Source organism: Periplaneta americana, chromosome 3 (assembly GCF_040183065.1).
Source record: "Periplaneta americana isolate PAMFEO1 chromosome 3, P.americana_PAMFEO1_priV1, whole genome shotgun sequence".
NCBI lineage: Eukaryota > Metazoa > Arthropoda > Insecta > Blattodea > Blattidae > Periplaneta > Periplaneta americana.
The window spans coordinates 99540355-99559861 of record NC_091119.1 but is presented as its reverse complement, the minus strand read 5'-3'; the positions used below and the strand labels follow the sequence as shown (position 1 = coordinate 99559861).

The 19507-nt window shown below is 39.4% G+C and overlaps 1 protein-coding gene across 1 annotated transcript in view; it reads left to right on the top strand.

Moving 5' to 3' along the window:
• Nucleotides 1–384: 384 nt before the first annotated feature.
• Six4 overlaps nt 385–19507 on the top strand; it is a 75036-nt gene continuing 55913 nt past the window's right edge. The window contains exons 1-2 of the mRNA XM_069822715.1: nt 385–605; nt 8372–8833. Coding sequence (XP_069678816.1) covers nt 394–605; nt 8372–8833 — 674 coding nt within the window. The 5' untranslated portion in view covers nt 385–393. The remainder of the gene's footprint in view (nt 606–8371; nt 8834–19507) is intronic.

Below are 19507 nucleotides of genomic sequence, written 5' to 3'. Positions count from 1 at the left end.
AATCGCACCTACGCCCGAGCGTAACTCCGAATCTACAAACGCCTCAGCCGACTGAGCTACGCCGGTGGCCCGTATTTATGTTGAGGGGTAGTTAAGGATACATGGAAAAATTTGTAATAATGTGTCATTGATTCTGAAGAATTCAGAGAAAATCGACCGCCACGGATCATATTCTGTGAGAGACAAGGTATGACCGAAACCAGCAGTTGCTTTTTCGCGAGGACAAAAAACTCGGAACTTGCAGAAGATACAATGGCGGATAGACTCGCGCGGCCGACCAATGGGGAGCCAGGACCACGCCCCAGCCAATAGCGAGCGGGCTGCGCGCTGCCGGCGGGGCCGGGCCCAGACCCTCAGTCGATCAGCGGCAGTCTGGCAGCAGAGTGTGATGCCATGGACATCGGTCCCGACAGCTTCGCGGACCCCATGTCGTCGCCCGCCAGCGACGCCAGCAGTGGTGGACGCCTGGAGCTGGACCTGGGCGTCGCGACGCCCCAAGCCTACGGCGCTAGCACACTTAAGAAACCTCTGTGCTTCTCACAGGAGCAGATAGCCTGCATGTGCGAGGCGCTGCAGCAGGCCGGGGATCTGGACCGCCTCGCCAGGTGAGCACCGCTGGAATACGACCGTCGTGAAAACACGCCTCAGTTCACCTAGTTTTACAGTCACAACCAAACGTCAGTTGCCAATCGATCGAGTGTGAAATTTTTTAACACATCGAGTTTCAGTCATACTTAAGACAAAAACCGTTGTTTTTGCTAGTGATCAGTTTGTCTTATGCCTGTCATATTATAGACTAGGCCTATTTAAAACCGGATATTTTATTTTTGTTCTTTCGTGACAATACAGAAGACAGTAACAGCCACTGCTAAAAAACTAATGTAAAGGAAAAGTATGCAAGCCTTTCAACCTAAACATGTCGTGAAAGTGCACTGAGCGCTGTCACATTTTCTTTCCTTGTGTACGCTTCTCAGTAATATGTAAATAAGTAAGTACAAAAGCGAAAGCGATATGAAAAACAATTATCTTTCTATTTTCATTAGAAACTATAATTTATTACAGCAATCAATAGGATAGGAGCGTTTTATGACATTCCGCATCACAGGCCTATATTTCATTTAATATTTCAGAATTTCTGACATACAACCGTAACATGAGCCAAAATCCGTTGATTGTGTAGGCCTATTAGTCGTTCAGATTAGCGTCCTCACTTGCGCGAGTGTAAATTTAATCATGCAGTCCTCAGTTTCACATATTCGACCACCGTCCCAAATTAGGCCTAACCTGAGTTAATTAATCCTGAACTTCTAGTCATTCAGATTAGCATCCAGATATGTGCAAGTGTAACCTGAGTTAATTAATTCTCCTACTTCCAGCCATTCCGATCAGCATCCTATCATGTACGAATGTAACTTGAGTTAATTAGGGTCTAATCCTCCAACTTCCAATCATTGAGATCAACATCCTAACTTCTGCGAGTGTAACCTAAGTCAGTTAATCCTCCAACTTCCAGTCATTCCAGTCAGCATCCTATCATGTGCGAGTGTAACCTGAGTTAATTAAACTTCCAACTTCAAGTAATTCCGATCAGCAGCCTAACTTGTACTAGTGTAACCTGAGTTAATTAATCCTCCAGCTTCCAGTCATTCCGATCAGCATCCTAACTTGTGCGAGTGTAACCTGAGTTAATTAATCTTCCGACTTCAAATAATTCCGATCAGCATCCTAACTTGTACGAGTGTAACCTGAGTTAATTAATCCTCTAAGTTCCACTGATTCCGATCAGCATCCTAACTTGTGCGAGTGTAACCTAAGTCAGTTAATCATCCAACTTCCAGTCATTCCGATCAGCATCCTATCATGTGCGAGTGTAACCTGAGTTAATTAATCTTCCAACTTCAAATCATTCCGATCAGCATCCTAACTTGTACGAGTGTAACCTGAGTTAATTAATCTTGTAAGGTCCACTCATTCCGATCAGCATCCTATCATGTGCGAGTGTAACCTGAGTTAATTAATCTTCCTACTTTAAATCATTACGATCAGCAGCCTAACTTGTACTAGTGTAACCTGAGTTAATTAATCCTCCAGCTTCCAGTCATTCCGATCAGCATCCTAACTTGTGCGAGTGTAACCTAAATCAGTTAATCCTCCAACTTCCAGTCATTCCGATCAGCATCCTAACTTGTGCGAGTGTAACCTGAGTTAATTAATCCTCCAGCTTCCAGTCATTCCGATCAGCATCCTAACTTGTGCGAGTGTAGCCTGAGTCAATTAATCCTCCAACTCCGTCATTCCGATCAGCATCCTAACTTGTGCGAGTGTAACCTGAGTCAATTAATCCTCCAACTTCCAGTCATTCCGATCAGCATCCTAACTTGTGCGAGTGTAACCTGAGTTAATTAATCCTCTAAGTTCCAGTCATTCCGATCAGCATCCTATCATGTGCGAGTGTAACCTGAGTTAATTAATCTTCCAACTTCAAATCATTCCGATCATCATTCTAATTTGTTCGAGTGTAACCTGAGTTAATTAACCCTCCAACTTCCAGTCATTCCGATCAGCAACCTGACTTGTGCGAGTGTAACTTTAGTTAATTAATCGTCTAACTTCCAGTCATTCCGATCAGCATCCAATCATGTGCGAGTGTAACCTGAGTTAATCAATCCTCCAACTTCCAGTCATTCAGATTGGCATTCTGACATGTGCGAGTGTAAACTGAATTACGGAGTTCTCGAAGTTTCAATATTCCGGTCAGCGAGAGTGACCTGAGTTTTGCGGTCCTTAAAGTTTCACTAATTTCTATGAGCATCCTCACTTGCACGAGTGTAACCTTAGTCATGTAGTCCTCCAGATTAGCACTCTGACATTTGCAGTGTAACTTTGAGAGCCACGGAATTCTCAAGTTTCAATAATTTCAATTAGCATCCTGACTTTTGTACATGTAACCTGAGTCATGTAATCCTCAAAGTTCCAGTCATTTCGATTAGCATCTTAACTTGTGCAAGTGTAACCTTAATCACGCGGTCCTCTAAGTTCCAGTGATTCCGATTAGCATCCGAACCTGCGTGAGTGTAACTTGAGTCACGTAATACTGCAAGTTCCTGTCGTTCAGATCAGCGCTCTGATATGTGCGTTTGTAATCTAAATCACGCAATCCTGTCTCGAGTGAACCTGAGCGGCGGCCTAACATGTCAGAAGAATCAGAAGAAAATGCAGTGACTTTGATGCTGGTCTATTTTTGTGTACGTATAGCTTTGATGTTGCAGTCCTTAATCTTATGTGAGTGTAAACTGAGTCCTCAGTCTTTAGTGTTCGAACAGCTGTAATCAGCTTCCTGATTAGCGAGAGTGTAACTTTCACACGAGGATCTTAATGCTTCAGTCGTTCTTTGCGAGAATATAACATGAGCCACACGTTATTCTTCATGTTCCACCCTCTCTGGGCAGGTTCCTGAACTGCGTGAGTGTAATAGGTTTAACCTTTCATGTCTCATCCATTTTGATCTGCATCCACACTTGTGCGAGTGTAAGTGAATCACATGTAAGCTATTCCTTCATGCCAGGGTCACTCTTGTCAGCTTCATGACTCACATATTATATAAGTTGGTACTTTGCGTCAGTTTCCTTGTTGTTAATGAGATATTATGTTTACGTTTCAATATTTATCTTAGCCTGTTACCTTACATAACATGAATGTGATTAGTTGTCCACCCGAAATTCAGTAAAGATCAACGCTTGCCACACTTTTGAACTTCAATTACAAATGTATTTTATAACTGGAACATGGTCTCTCTCTACATAGGCTTACGTGGCTTTTTTTAATTAGAATTGTCCTTAAATTGTCAATGTGTATGCCCAATAATTCTATACTGAATCAGTCCACTCCATAAAATGCACAGGTCAGTTGTTTTGAAACCATCGTGAATGTAAACGCATGAATGTGAGAGAGAAAGAAGTTAATGAGTTTGCATATACGCGTGCGCGTATGCTTAGGACCTATGCGTAGTCACGGTATCACTGAAAGTACCAGATAAAAGTTCTAACTCGATGTTAAGACATCTGTAGGCCTATAATTACCTATCTGTATCTAGATATGATTCTTGTAGTGCACCAATTTGGATTCAGAAAAAAATAAGTTACTAAAATATGCATGCTTGCACTTCAAATACGCAATTATACTATTAACGTAATTGTAAGTAGTTAGACAATGACTTGGAGGTTTAAGTCTTAATAGAGATGTGATGGTGTGATACGATGATGGTGATATAAGTTACACCATGCAAGTGAATTTACATTGTTGTGCTGTTGAGATTTGTAGTGACAGATAGGCCTACTATGAGATTTTTCTCATTGTTTTATGTAGGCCTATGTCTAGTGAAATATTAGGCCTAAATTATCACAAGATGTAAACGGTAGCTATTCAGTACAAAAACTGTACGAGTAATAATTGCATATAAGTAGGCGCACACAATTTTTTTCGTTTTCTTGATGAATCAAATTTAAAAATAGAACATGTCAGTAGAATGAAGGCTATACGCCTGTATGCAAAACAGGAATATATATTTTACATTAAAAATATTAATCGATTGATTTGTATGTATGTATGTATGTATGTATGTATGTATGTATGTATGTATGTATGTATGTATGTATGTATGTATGTATATATATATATATATATATGAAAGAAGTAATTACTGAACACGGCATATTTTCACTGAATATCACATTTTCACATAACCCTGAATGTTTTTGTACGTTTAGACTTTACTTATTGCCTACTGGAGACTGCTGAGTAGCTAATTCTAGCCTGTATTTGCTGGAGAGGCTACAGATTATGCTCTCGATAAGAATGTAAGGTTCTTGTAATAAGAACTTACTGGGTTAATATTACTAAACTTAATATGTAATACAATAAGAATAATAAACTCAATTGCGTATTTAATTGGAAATTATGGAGAAAAGAAGTATGGAATTATCAATATTACTAAAAATAAGCCTTCAGCAAGAGTCTTGAAATCCAACTTTTCACAGTTACCGTGGTTATTAAAATACTAGCAAAAATGAAACGAATTATTCTGATGGGCTACTCAGTAAAGAACTTGACGTTTAAACAGCGCTAAGCTAAAATGTACAGAATTTTCAGGCAGATTCGTCCCAGTCCAATGTATTTTCTCTGACAACTGCACATATATGGAAATACGTATTTTGCGAGATTGAAGTCTATTTATTTTTGCCGGCTGTGCCTTAGACACCACACAGAAATATTGCTTTCGCCTTCGACTCTATTGTCGTGGTTTCAGTGCCGTAGTCTATATTGACTGTCATAAACTGAAAATGTGGTCCCAGAAGAAATTAAGGAGATTGGAACATTCTTGTGTCTACGTAAAGATTAATTTGTTGGTCTTCCAGAATTTATCTGTTATGGTAACAATTGATATTAGAGGAGAAAAATTCGCTCCGGCGCCGAGGATCGAACCCGAGTCCTTGGTTCTACGTACCAAGCGCTCTAACCCTTTGAGCTACGCCGTAGTTCAATCCACAGTACCGGATCGAATCCTCCTCCACTAATGTTTTTCCCTTTATGGCCTTACACCATTTTCGACATATAAGTTGACATGTTATATGTCAACTGCCATTATACAAGGAGCGCACTCAACTGAGTGACTTTGGTGGCTGGGATTGCACAGTATATGCACTGTTGGGGCAAGAATCTATGTAAAGATTAATTTTTTGATCCTACAAAATTTATCTGTTATGGTGTTATTGTAACAAGTTGGTACGTCTACAATTTAACCAAAAACTGATGACAACAAAGCTATAGTGTTCAGCGACCTGTTTCCGACAGGACTCGTCCCTTGTCCTCAAAATACACCATCACCATCACCACCACCACCACCACCACTATTGGCGTCGTGGTCTAAGGCATCCTGTCTAGGACTCGCATTACGGAATGCGCAATGGTTCGATTCCTCACGGGGGAAGAAATTTTCTCATGAAATTTCGGTCAGTATAAGGGACCGGTGCCTACCCAGTATCGTGATGCACTTGGGGAGCTACAATAGGTAGCGAAATCCGGTTGCGAATGCCAGCTATAACGGCTGGGGGGATCATCGTGCTAATCACACGATACCTCCATTCTGGTTGGATGATCGTCCACCTCTGCTTCGACATGTGGACGTGAAGCCAGCAGCCGGCTGGTCGGTCATGGTCCTTCATGGGCTGTCGTGCCTCGGATTATTCTTAGTCTATTATTATTATTATTATTATTATTATTATTATTATTATTACTTATACTGCCACAACCACCAACACCACTCTTCCCGTGTAAATTAATCAACCAAAAAATTAGTAAATTCATCAAATCATGCCTGCCTGTGTCTCAGTGAAACTTACAGCAGATTCAGTATAGGTCAGTTTCTGATGTTTTTCCAATTCACTGCGGGCTTAAGCAAGGAGATGCACTATCACCTTTACTTTTTAACATTGCTCTAGAATATGCCATTAGGAAAGTTCAGGATAACAAACAGGGTTTGGAATTGAACGGGTTACATCAGCTTCTTGTCTATGCGGATGACGTGAATTTGTTAGGAGAAAATCCACAAACGATTAGGGAAAACACGGAAATTTTACTTGAAGCAAGTAAAGCGATAGGTTTGGAAGTAAGTCCCGAAAAGACGAAGTATATGATTATGTCTCGTGACCAGAATATTGTACGAAATGAAAATATAAAAATTGGAGATTTATCCTTCGAAGAGGTGGAAAAATTCAAATATTATGGAGTAACAGCAACAAATATAAATGACACTCGGGGGGAAATTAAACGCAGAATAAATATGGGAAATGCCTGTTATTATTCGGTTGAGAAGCTTTTGTCATCTAGTCTGCTGTCAAAAAACATTAAAGTTAGAATTTATAAAACAGTTATATTACCGGTTGTTCTGTATGGTTGTGAAACTTGGACTCTCACTTTGAGGGAGGAACAGAGATTAAGGGTGTTTGAGAATAAGGTTGTTAGGAATATATTTGGAACTAAGAGGCATAAAGTTACAGGAGAATGAAGAAAGTTACACAACGCAGAACTGCACGCATTGTATTCTTCACCTGATATAATTAGGAACATTAAATCCAGACGTTTGAGATGGACAGGGCATGTAGCACGTATGGGCGAATCCAGAAATGTATATAAAATGTTAGTTGGGAGGCCGGAGGGTATAAGACCTTTGGGGAGGCCGAGACCTAATTGGGAGGAAATATTAAAATGGATTTGAGGGAGGTGGGATATGATGATTAATCTTGCTCAGGATAGGGACCGATGGCGGGTTTATGAGGGCTGCAAGAAGCTCCGGGTTCCTTAAAAGCCATAATTAAGTAAGTACAAGTCGCAACTTTAGTCATGTGCTCATGAGCTAATTGCAGACGACTCGCACATTACGCATGAAAGTTGGTACGTTTGTAATTTAACTACAAACTGATGACAACAAAGCTACCCATATAGTGCTCAGCGACCTGTTCCCGACAGGGCTCGTCCCTTGGCCGCACCAACACCACCACTACTACTGGCGTCGTGAACTAAGGCATTCTGCCTAGGACTCGCGTTACGGAATGCGCGTTGGTTCAAGTCCTCATGGGGGAAGAAATTTTCTCATGAAATTTCGGCCAGTGTATGGGACCGGTGCCTACCCAGCATCGTGATGCACTTGGGGAGCTACGATAGGTAGCGAAATCCGGTTACGAAAGCCAGCTATAACGGATGGGGGGGATCATCGTGCTAACCACACGATACCTCCATTCTGGTTGGATGATCGTCCACCTCTGCTTCGACATGTGGACGTGAGGCCAGCAGCCAGCTGGTCGGTCATGGTCCTTCATGGGCTGTCGTGCCTCAGATTACTATTATTATTATTATTATTATTATTATTATTACTTCCACTACCACCAACACCACCCTCCCCGTATAAATTAATCAACCAAGAAATTAGTAAATTCATCAAATCAACCAGTAAACTTTTTTGTAGTTTGTATAGGTGTCCGAGTTACAGTAGATGAGAACTGTATTGAGAAAGGAGTCTCAAGCCTTAGTTCCGGTATTGAAAGCACTAGCGCATGCATGCATGCATGCATTCATTCATTCATTCATAGTGCTCTGCCCAAGGGTTTCTTTCTCTGCAAACCCTGCTTTCTCAAATCTTTTCTATTTTCTGTCTTCCTCTTTGCATGTGATCCATATATCTTAATGTCGTCTATCATCTGACATCTTCTGCCCCGAACTCTTCTCCCGTTCACCATTCCTGCCAGTGCATTATTCAGTAGGCAGTTTCTTCTCAGGCACTTCTTCCTGCACTAGTGATTACTTCCCCGTTCTCCAGGTTCCTGCTGACGCTGTCACCGAAGGAGCTGCTGCGTGGCAACGAGGCGGTGCTGAGGGCACGCGCGGCCGTGGCCTACCACCGAGGCGCATTCCACGAGCTGTACGCGATCCTGGAGTCCCACAACTACGACGCGAGGCACCACGCGGAGCTGCAGCAGATGTGGTTCAAGGCGCACTACAAGGAGCAGGAGAAGACGCGCGGGCGGCCGCTGGGCGCCGTGGACAAGTACCGCCTGCGCAAGAAGTACCCGCTGCCCAAGACCATCTGGGACGGCGAGGAGACCGTGTACTGCTTCAAGGAGAAGTCGCGCAACGCACTCAAGGAGTGCTACCACCGCAACCGCTACCCCACGCCCGACGAGAAACGCAGCCTGGCCAAGAAGACGGGCCTCACGCTCACGCAAGTCAGCAACTGGTTCAAGAACCGCCGCCAGCGCGACCGCACGCCGCAGCCCAGAGGGTGAGTAGCAAAGCGGCTTCTCAGTTCTGTCCTCCAGCGACACTAACTCTTCGGTTAAAAGGAGGGAGCAAAAGTTTCAGTTCCCCGGCATTGTCGGTGATGTTCACAGGAGGTTTGGTATTATCGCTCCTATCTTTAAGTACTTTTGTACAAAACAAGCACAATATCAAAATGAACAACATCACCTGTACTAGCCTCCCACAGAGCGTTATGAATTGTCTAAATTCCTGAATACTGATTTCATGGTATAGTTCCATTGAGTTTGCCAGAAGTTCCCAACCGGTTGTCGCGATACACTGATGTGTCGCGCAGCTCCATGGAGTGTGTCGCGAAATTTTGGAATTGCAAAATACATTTTATGCCATCCAGTAAGTCTCTTTACAACGCATTTTTTATTTACAACGAAGTCTTTGATATGATAATTTTATTTTGAAACAGACTTTACCAATGAAACAATGCTCAGTTTAAATTTTTTCTGCCTGGCAATAATTCGAATGAAAGTGAACACCTGAAACAATGGTTAGTAATTCGTTTTAGTGCGACTAGGCTATTTTATAAAAAGTGCTTTATTTAGATTGTATCATTGACAAAATTTTAATTCGAAAAAGGCAATCTGAATCAAGTTCTAGGTTAGATGACAACAGTTCTAATTAAAATAACGGCGTTCCGGCACCTTTTTGTTGCATTCTTCATCATGGGATCGAAATATGTGTGAATAACTATGTTTTTAATATAATTTTTCTTTAACTTCCGATAGACCTTGAAAGTCTTAGTTGGACGAAAAGGAGGTTAAAAACGACAAAATTCCCGTGCAGTGAACAGTAATCATCTCCCCGTCGCCTATAAAATATTATGCACAGAGTTCCATAATCCTTTTCTCCAGACGAAAAGCACTATTTTTATTGTTAATAAAAACAAATAAGTGTGTCGCGATATCGTGGGCGTTCAGTAAAGTGTGTCGTCAGTCAAAAAAAAAGGTTGGAAACCACTGGAGTATGTTGTAGCAGACTGTATTCAGTTAGTAATCGGAGCATCTTGAAATAATACAAGTAATATTAATAGGGCATAATGAAAAGAAAGAGGAAATAGCTACAGGTCAGACTTCGAGGCGGATAGAGTTTGTTACTCCTGGGCACTGAAATCTCAAAATAATTATTGTGCATAGGTTATCATTTTAAAAGTTTTAAGCAATTATTATTTAACGCTATTTCAACTGCACAGTTATCCAAGATGGAATGGAACGAGTCCAATAACTCGCCATGAGAGTACCTGGCATCCAGCTTACAGTTTAAAAAGAAAACCAGGTAGGCCTACTCAGTTCAAGTGAGATTCGAATCCACCTTCGAGCACAACTCCAAGAGTTACGCTTGCTACACCTAGACAACATATGTGATTCCCTTTTTAAAAATGTATACGTAATATGAGCTATTACAGAAATTTTCAGAATCTTAGCAGCGATGGTATAGGCCTAGATCTATTCTTGTTTATATTCATTTGAATCGATCATGGGAAACGGCTGCAGATTCACACTGCCTGCAGAGGCATCTGAACCAGAAACCTAAAGGCGAGAAAGTGGCTGGTAACAACAGGAGCCTCTCACTCTGATGCAGGGGACTTTTACGTATAACTTATCATAGGCCTAAATCTACCTCACAGGATTCGTCGACTCTATTTCAGAAGACAGCAATACCAGGGATCTTCGTCGACCTCTTCGGGTTTGATTCCGCTAACATCGAATTCAATGATGAACATAATATATTTCACCAGCTTGATCAAGATGAAGCCAATCTTAGAAATTCTTGGTTTTCACACTTAGACCTACTTACTTGCAACAATGAAAATATTCGAATTGAACATTAGATTAAGATTTCCATGACAAGAGTGATGGAAAGAAAAGTTTTCGATCTCCAATCAAGCGTTCAGACATACCTCCGACATTTCGGAAATACATCAAGGTTCCATAAGTAGGATATTATCCTCAAAATCAGAAGGATTTTCACCTCTGTTGAGTCCGTTGTACTGGTGTTTAGGTTAGCCAAATAAGCGGACCCAAAAGAGTAGGCGAATCTTCATATCTATCAGCAATACTATTGGGTGAATAGATTGTACAGAAAACTTAACGCGGCAGTCCGACTCTCGCACGCAGACTCCTCTTACGCAGAGTTTGCCATCTGTAACACGTCGCGCAGTATAGATAATTGCACAGGCCATAAAACTATTACTGCGAAATATAACTAACTATAAGCAGTTAAAACAAGCAGTGGGCTTATAAGACAGGAGACGTGGCTTCAAATTCCTATAGATAGGCCTACATTCTGAGTTTATAACTTGTGTTGGACAATCCAGTGGTTTCCTACGGATACTCCAGTTCCCCTGTGACATTCCAACAATTCTCTATTAAATTATCAACATCATCATCATCATCATCATCATCATTCATTACGGGTGTAATGAGGATCTTCTGTCTGTGGTGCACTCTGCATAGTCTCTGACGAACTAAGTGGTCTACGTTTCTCGGCACTAGCGACATCTATGAACACGTTTGGAGCGAATAACGACAAGCTCAAGGGGCCTGGCATTAGACAAACAAACAGTTTAAGCCTACTCACTCAAATTAAAAAAGCAGAAGCTGAAACTGTCTGCGTTCTTGTTCCAAATATTTGTCGCGCCTGTTTAAGAAATGACGCATCACTCGCTGCAGTTTCTGCTAAGAAATGAAGGCTATGTTTTCACGGATGTTATTTTTCAGTTCCTCCAGGGTTGGCCTATATGGTTTATTTTTGTATAGCTTACTAATGTATTTTAAAATTACACATAGATAATAAGGGCCGTATTCATAGACATTTTTAGCGCGGGCTTTCGATGGATGATCAGCGTTTTTCGTATCCATAAACCAGTGTTAGCGATAGGATATGATTTGAATTCTGTACAAGTAACCAGTGGATAGCCGGGGCTAGCTTAGTATGCTCGTAGCGCGTGCTGCGAAATGTCTATGAATAGCACCCTAAGGGTTTATGTCGGACGAGTCCACTGCTATGAAGCAACAGCACGTCTAATCGTTGAACTAGTAAGCCTGGTTCAAATTATGGTTGGGACAAGTTACCTAGTTGAGGTTTTCTCCGGGGTTGTCCCTCAACCCGTTAAAAGTAAATGTTGGGTAACTTTCGACGCTGGATCCTGAACTCCTCTCGCTAACATTATCACCTTCATCTCACTCAGACGCTAGATAAACATAGCAGGTGATAAAGCGTCGTAAAATAACCAACTAAAAAGTATCGGGCGATCGGCTGATCATTCTATCCTCAAATACTCTTATCAAGTTGGTCCGTACAGTTGTCGATTGTATATGCTGTTGCAGAATCCTGTTAGGAAAGAAGCGTCCTTTTACCTGTTTCCCTAACTTTCATTTTTGGAAAACTCTAAAATGGTGAAAGTGTACAAAAATAATCCACATACTCTGGAAGAACTGAAAAATAGCATCCGAGAAAATATCGCCTACATTTCTCAACAAGAACTCTTGTGAGAGTTGCGCCACTTCGACAAATGTTTGGAACAAGAAAGCATAGCCTACAGTTTCAGCAACCCCTTTCTTCATTTTGGTGAATAAATGATATTTTAATTGCTTACATGTACTTTGTGTTGTATCAAATTATCGATACTGTGCGCTCTATTATCGATAGCAAGCTTTCTGAGTAAGCGGAGTCTGTAAGCAGTTTGGCTGGGAGTCGGGTTGCCGTGCTGCAGTTTTTCTATAACCTATTCGCCCAGTACCTGTATCTGAAACGTTAGAGCTACTGAGTCCCAGTTCAAGCTGGAAACGCAAAATTCTTCTCAACCGGGAAGTTCATTGACGGCGTTGTCATTTAATATGTATGTTATGAAATTCTTAAAATTAAGTGTAAATAGTAAAATATCATTACGAGCACTTATTGAGAATTCGTAAGACAGATCAAATCAACAGTCCTCTATGTTAAAGGCTACATTTTTGCTATCACAAAGTACATTAGAATACCGGTGCAGGAATGTAAGGATTTGAGAGTAACACAAGTGTCAGATTACGTTTCCGTTTAAACAGCTTCGAGCGGATCATGTTGGAAATTAATCGAATCTATTGGTTTGAAGTAACATTGATATTGAAATTCGGAGACAAGCGATCTGTATACACAGAAATGTGTGTTCAGTGACGTCACGTCGATGTCGTGTTACACTGTGATTCACGCGGAAATAGGATTCATTCACAAGATACGAGAATGTCGCTGGCAGAATGAGGATATGAATGGAAATCAGAAAAACAGGAAAGGAAGTGAAAAGTTCATGTCAGACTCCATATCTGGAAAAATCTTCGCATTGTAAATGTAAAATTTCGTCGGGCAGTTCCTATAAGACTAGGAATATCTAATTTTAGAATGAAATGCATGCTTCGGAGCTTGCTGATCAACCGCGTGCCAAGGTGATTTCCTTAACTGGGTGTAGATATTTGATGGAATTCTGAATCTGCCTACTTTTATCTTTCCGTGAGATAAACTCGAGACATTCTGTGCAACTGTAGTTACGGACATGATGTTTTGTTATCACAGTCGGCTTCTCAGTTTACACTGGACACCTGCTGATTCCACTCACTCATACATACATAAAACATTTGCAAGAGAAAATATTTTTTCATGGCAGTCTCCGCATTAGTTCTCTTTCTTCAGCGATTTTCTCGGAGAATGAGTTAATTTTTAATTTCTATCGTACCAAACGTAAAGACAAAGTAGGCCTATTGTTATTAGAGCTGAACAACGATCGAGAAAGCGAGACCAACAGCGCCCGCAAAGCCAAAAACCCGCACGACAATGTTGTATTATGTCGCGTCCTTGACGTAAAGACTGGTTGTGATTGTTCCGAGACTCCATATTGATGACTCTCGAAGTCCCGAAGCCAAGCAGCCTTGAATCTACACAATTGTTTATACCTGACTGAACTTTTATCTACTTTTGCAACTGTTATATATGTGTAAAAATCAAGTAGCCTATATGAAACATTTCTACCTTTCAGTGTATAATAATCCGTTCTCTAGTCTTTATTTAATTACTAAACCCTTATTAAAAGGCTAGGAATTTTCTTTCCATATGTTTAAGATCAAGTGTGCAATCTCAAGTAAAAAGATATTAATGTTATGTTTTATGTTTCTTAGAAATGCAAATTTATTTGAGAATTGTTTTTTTTTTCTATTTATATAACCATAGGTAATATATAATAGAACCAGAACATTTTGATAACTAAGAAGCAAACGTTCTGATAGGGGCAGATAAAAAAGTTAATTTTTTTCTTCCACCGTGTTAATAATGTCAAAAGAAGTACTTATACAAATTTTGGCCACTCGACCGCAATTACGAGGCCGTCCACAAAGCAATTTTCCCTGGGGTCGTGTATAGGAAAAAGCACAATTGCATAGAAATATTTATTGAAACAGATACAGCAATTGTTGCGCTATTTGTCAACATATCCCCCACTGGAATTGAGATATTTGTCATACCATAGGTCATAGGATAAATTTTTGTGTCGTAGAAATCAGCCGTTCTCAGATCGGAACCAGCGTTTGACTGAGTCTGCACCTCTCTCTGTCGATTCCATGATATGAGAAATGTCTCAATTCCGATGAAAAACATGTTGAAAAACAGCTCAACAATTGCTGTGTCTGTTCCAATAAATCTGTCCAATGAAATTGTGTTTTCTTTCTGTTAACGGCCCCTGGCGAACTTATTTTTTTACGGCCCTCGTAATTGCGGTCGAGTGGCCAAAATTTGTGTAAGCAATTCTTTTCACATCATTAACATGGTGGAAGAAAAAAATAACTTTTTTATCTGCCCCCATCAGAACGTTTGCTTGTAAGATACTGTTCTGTTTTGTCTTTTTGTCTCATTTAAACATTTATAATGTTATTTATTTCAATTATATATGTTATTCAAAGTTACGAAATCTTTCTTTGCCAGCCAAATGCTGTTTTGAGAATGATGAGCGAGACTCGAAGCGCACGAGAATGACGAGACGAAACTCGAAAGAGAAATGCAACGAACACAGCGAGCGAGAGCGGCAGTTAGTTTTGTTCTTCTCTAATTGTTATGCTGAGAAAAGTCTTTTTCGAGATTTTCGCGGAAATAGGCTACATGTTTTCAAACAGCAATTTCCCCAAATTATTAGTCATTTTTTATTTCGTATTCAGTATCTGCGAGTAAATCTAAGCTGGAGTGATAACATGAAGTATAGACTAACCATTTTAGTAAAGAAACTAATTCGTCTTTACTTGAAATAAAAAAAAACACACAGAAATAACGGCGATCGTCTTCATGAATCGTAGGAAGATTTCTTTTGAAATTTTTTTGATTATGTAGAATAAGCTGACAAACGAGGCAGAAGATTTAGTAATGACAGGAACAACATTTGGCTAAAATAACTTTATTATTATGTAAAGCATTATTTCTACATTTTGTTACGTAGGCCGAGATCTATATTTAAGTCCTAGGCCTAAGCCTTTAGATGGTGACCGTAGAAGAAATATACAGGACTATTCCTTGCTGTTAAGTGGATTACATATCTATTGTAAGACTTTTTTTTACACGCAGGTGACATTTAAAGCAAAACCTTAAAGGTTAAAAATGAAAAGAAAGAAAACTTCTTTATAGCCTCAAGAAAATTTTCAGTCTACATTTATATCACCTTTAAATGCTGTTTGACGATGAAAATCGAATGTCCTCTGATATGCCGGTAAAGGGATGTTAGAAAATGGAAGAATTCCAATGCACCAAATCAGAATTAACTTATTCAAAATAAACGAGTGTACTCTTGGAAACAGGTTGCTCTTAGAACGGAGTAGTTCCAAAAGTGACATGGGCAAGTCACAGCTCGCTTAATGGTGATTCAGCGTGTCAATTTTCGGTAATAAAATATCACGATTCATACATATACTTACATTAAAATAAGTGCTGGAACATTGGCCATTCTCGCATATTTTACATATTTTGAAAATATTTCTAGACACATGCTGGATTTACAGTATTTCGTTACCATCGATAGAATTCAACCCTAGTCACATGGTTCGTTTTAATCAATTTATGAACGACTGTTGTCTTATATGTAGTCTTTAGTTCGAACAATTTCGTCGCTTTCCAAGATGACGTCTTGGATACATCTCCTTGATAAGCCAACTTTCTCAACGATTTCGTGGGAGATTGTTCTAGTCTATAGTTTTTATTTAAAAATGAACGGATTTCTGTTTCTTTTTTCCATCAAATTCTGAACTGTTGAATCAAATGGCTGCTGAATCCATGCACTTTCACTGTTGTAATGTGTAGGGTATTGCATTGCCACTGAACTGCGTTAAATGAAAGTTAGCTGTATACTAATGGTTTAACCTTCACATCACTTCAGTCTGTGTTATCTGTCCATACTATGCAACAAAATCTTCCCACGTTCGACCCAGAATAAATAAACACACTGTTTCTTCGGCAGTCGCGTTCGATCTATAACAGTAAAAGACCGACGGCGTTTACCTGAGCGATGTAGTTCTTCAAATATTATACATTTTAAACGTTATAAATTACTATAAAGGAAAATAAAAAGGAATGTTAAAATAATGAGACTAAGAACTGAAAGTCTGTCTCTGTTTTTTGAGATGTCCTGCTGTACGTTCAAGATAGTGATATGAAAATATTTTCAAAAGAGAAGATAAGTATAGTAGCCTACAGGAAAATACACTGTTCAAGACAATTTTTCTTTCTTACTTACTCTCTTTCCTTATTTTCCCTTTTTATTTTTTTCTGTTTTTTTTCTTTTCTTTTCTTTTTATTATCTTTGGTGTCTCCTTAATTTCTTGCTGCATTTATTTCTTCATTCTTGCGTGTTTCTGATTTTCAAAGGGATTCCCTAATTTTTAGCATTAGACCTATAGACTCTATACTAAGTAGAATTGAATTAAATTATGTTATGATTGTATTTTATTTGATCAATGTTACAGTGATTATTGATACCTAAAAATTGCAATAACGCTTATAGCTGGGAGAAAGAAACTTAGAAACTTTTATTTACAGTTCATTATAATTATTTTCGGTATAGAGCCCTCTTTTCCAATATGTAATTCACCACTGTCTAAAGGTCATGTTTTTTCTCGAAAACTTTGGTTTTCCTTTATATTTTTATCCAACATTGCTGTCATTATCTCCATCTCTGCGCATTCTCATTATCGCTAAACTGTAAAGTTTTACAGTTTATGGCTACATGTGTGTTGATGTCATTCTTATTGGCAGGGTCTTAATCACGCAAAAACAGGCTTTAAAATGAGTTAATGAGTTTTAGAAACAAGCGAAAGTTTAACAGCTCTATGTAAAATCCAATAAATAGGCAATTAAATTCCCGTAACAAAGGGCAATTGTTTCCTACGGCAAATCATTCCGCTCTCCCACTGCCGATGTTGGATTCGCTGCGGTCTGTACACATTTACTTACACTTTGTTTGGTATAAAAGCATTGTTTTTAATCGGTTATTTAACGATCCTGTATCAACTGAGCGGTTATATAGCTTCTTGTTATTCTTCCGATGAAGGAAATTATCCTGTTTGTTTCCTCTGTCAAGCTTCGTCTTGTGAAGATGTGCGTCCACTCTCCACCCATCTTTTAGAAAGCCTTCCTCTTCCTCTTCCTCTCTTCCCATCTAAGATTCTTCTCATCATTCGATTTGCCTCCCTTCTATCTATATTCCCCTTCCAACAACTAATGTCTTCTGTTTTTAATAAAATGAGTGATGTCATGAATTTTACTGTTTCCTCTAATTTCTGCAGTGGGCATTTTGTTAAACAATGTTTTCCCTTGAATAGTCCTCAAAATGTTCATTTCACGGGTGCTCAGAGTTTGTTTAGTTTTCACTGTTTCAGCTTTTATTTCTGCTGAAATGCCAAAATTGGTGTAACTGCTGTTTTGGAAACTCTTACTTTACTTTCGACTGTCAAATATTTGTTGCGCCAAATTATATCTTTGATGCACTCTGATATTTATGCTGCCTTGCCCGCTTTGTTCGTAACTTCTTTGTATAAATTCTTACTGTTACAACTCCTAAATAATGAAATTCTGATATTATCAGGCAGTACATCTCACTTCACGATATGTGTCAGAGGAAGAACAATCGTTTGTATGCATCTGAGGTCTGATTAGTGGAATATGTAGCTAATCGGCGATGTATGCATTGGAGGGAGAACGGAACTGGCAACCCTATCCCATTATCTCCTGGCCTAGTTGCCTCATGAGTGATGCCTTATTGGTGTTACATTCTGCAAGAACTGGAAGGGATGAAGTAACATTAGCGACACCGAATAGAGGTATGTCAGTGGAAAGAAGTAAGGGACAGAAAAGTTATAACTTAAGAGGTTGGTGCATGAGTGACAAAACATAGGAAAGTGATAAAGTGAAAATAGTATGCATGAGTGACAAAACTTAGGAAAGTGATAAAGTGGAAATGGTGATGGTGACAAAAAAGACGGTAAAGCAAGGGAATATTAGTAAAAAAGGATAAGATACAAGTAATAACCAGAGAGTGATAATAAGTAAGTAGTGATACAAATATAATAACGAAAGTGGGAATGGAAATATAATAAAAGTGTAAAAACTATTTCGTCTGAAAATATGCAGATTAGATTAGTGGGAATAAGTGGTCAGTGAACGTTAGTGATTCAAGTGAATAAATAAGGTGACAGCTATGGAAGAGTTCAACTTAATGTAAACAATGTTGGGAACAATTAATAAGGAATTGAGATAAGTGATTGTTTAGTTAAATGAGATTAGTAAGAATAAGATAGATAACTAGGAAAGGGAAGGGTAACTAGAAAAAGAAGGGAGGGAAACAGAGGGGAGAGACGTGATAGAAAAGTGGTCAAGGTCATTTATATGTAATAGCCTAGATCATATATACCCCAGATAGGTCGGCCTTAGGGGAGAGTCGGGTAGTATCGGACATCGGGTAATATCGGACAGTGAGTTTCTTTCATCTACCACACGATGATAGTACCTGATTGACATGGTTACGTTTCTGTGATGTCGCATAGAGAAACGTAACCATGTCATTCAGGTACTACCATATGGTGGTAGATGAAAGAAACGCACTGTCCGATATTACCCGATGTCCGATACTACCCGACTCTCCCCTATAGGCGTTGGCGTTAAAAACTTTTGTCAGGTTTACTACGCTGCCATCAATGTTGTTACATAAGGAGTCACGTCATAATTCCCATTTGAATTGCATTAGCGACTGTACTGTCATCTCGTGTTCGTTTACGGCGGACGGATGGCGATCCTGGCGGTTGTTCTCTTCAAAGTGCAAACGATTTTAACATAGTGATGACCTATCTGTTACATATATGATCTAGGGTAATAGCCGAATGTTTAAAAAAGCGTAAGCAGAATATATATCCAAGGAAGTGATGGCACTATATACAGAAATGTGAAGGGCCATCACGATCGATGTAAGCTGATGGAATAAAATATAATATATCATATCATATCATATCATATCATATCATATCATATCATATCATATCATATCATATCATATCATATCATATCATATCATATATCATATCATATCATATCATATCATATCATATCATATCATATCATATCATATCATATCATATCACATCATATCATA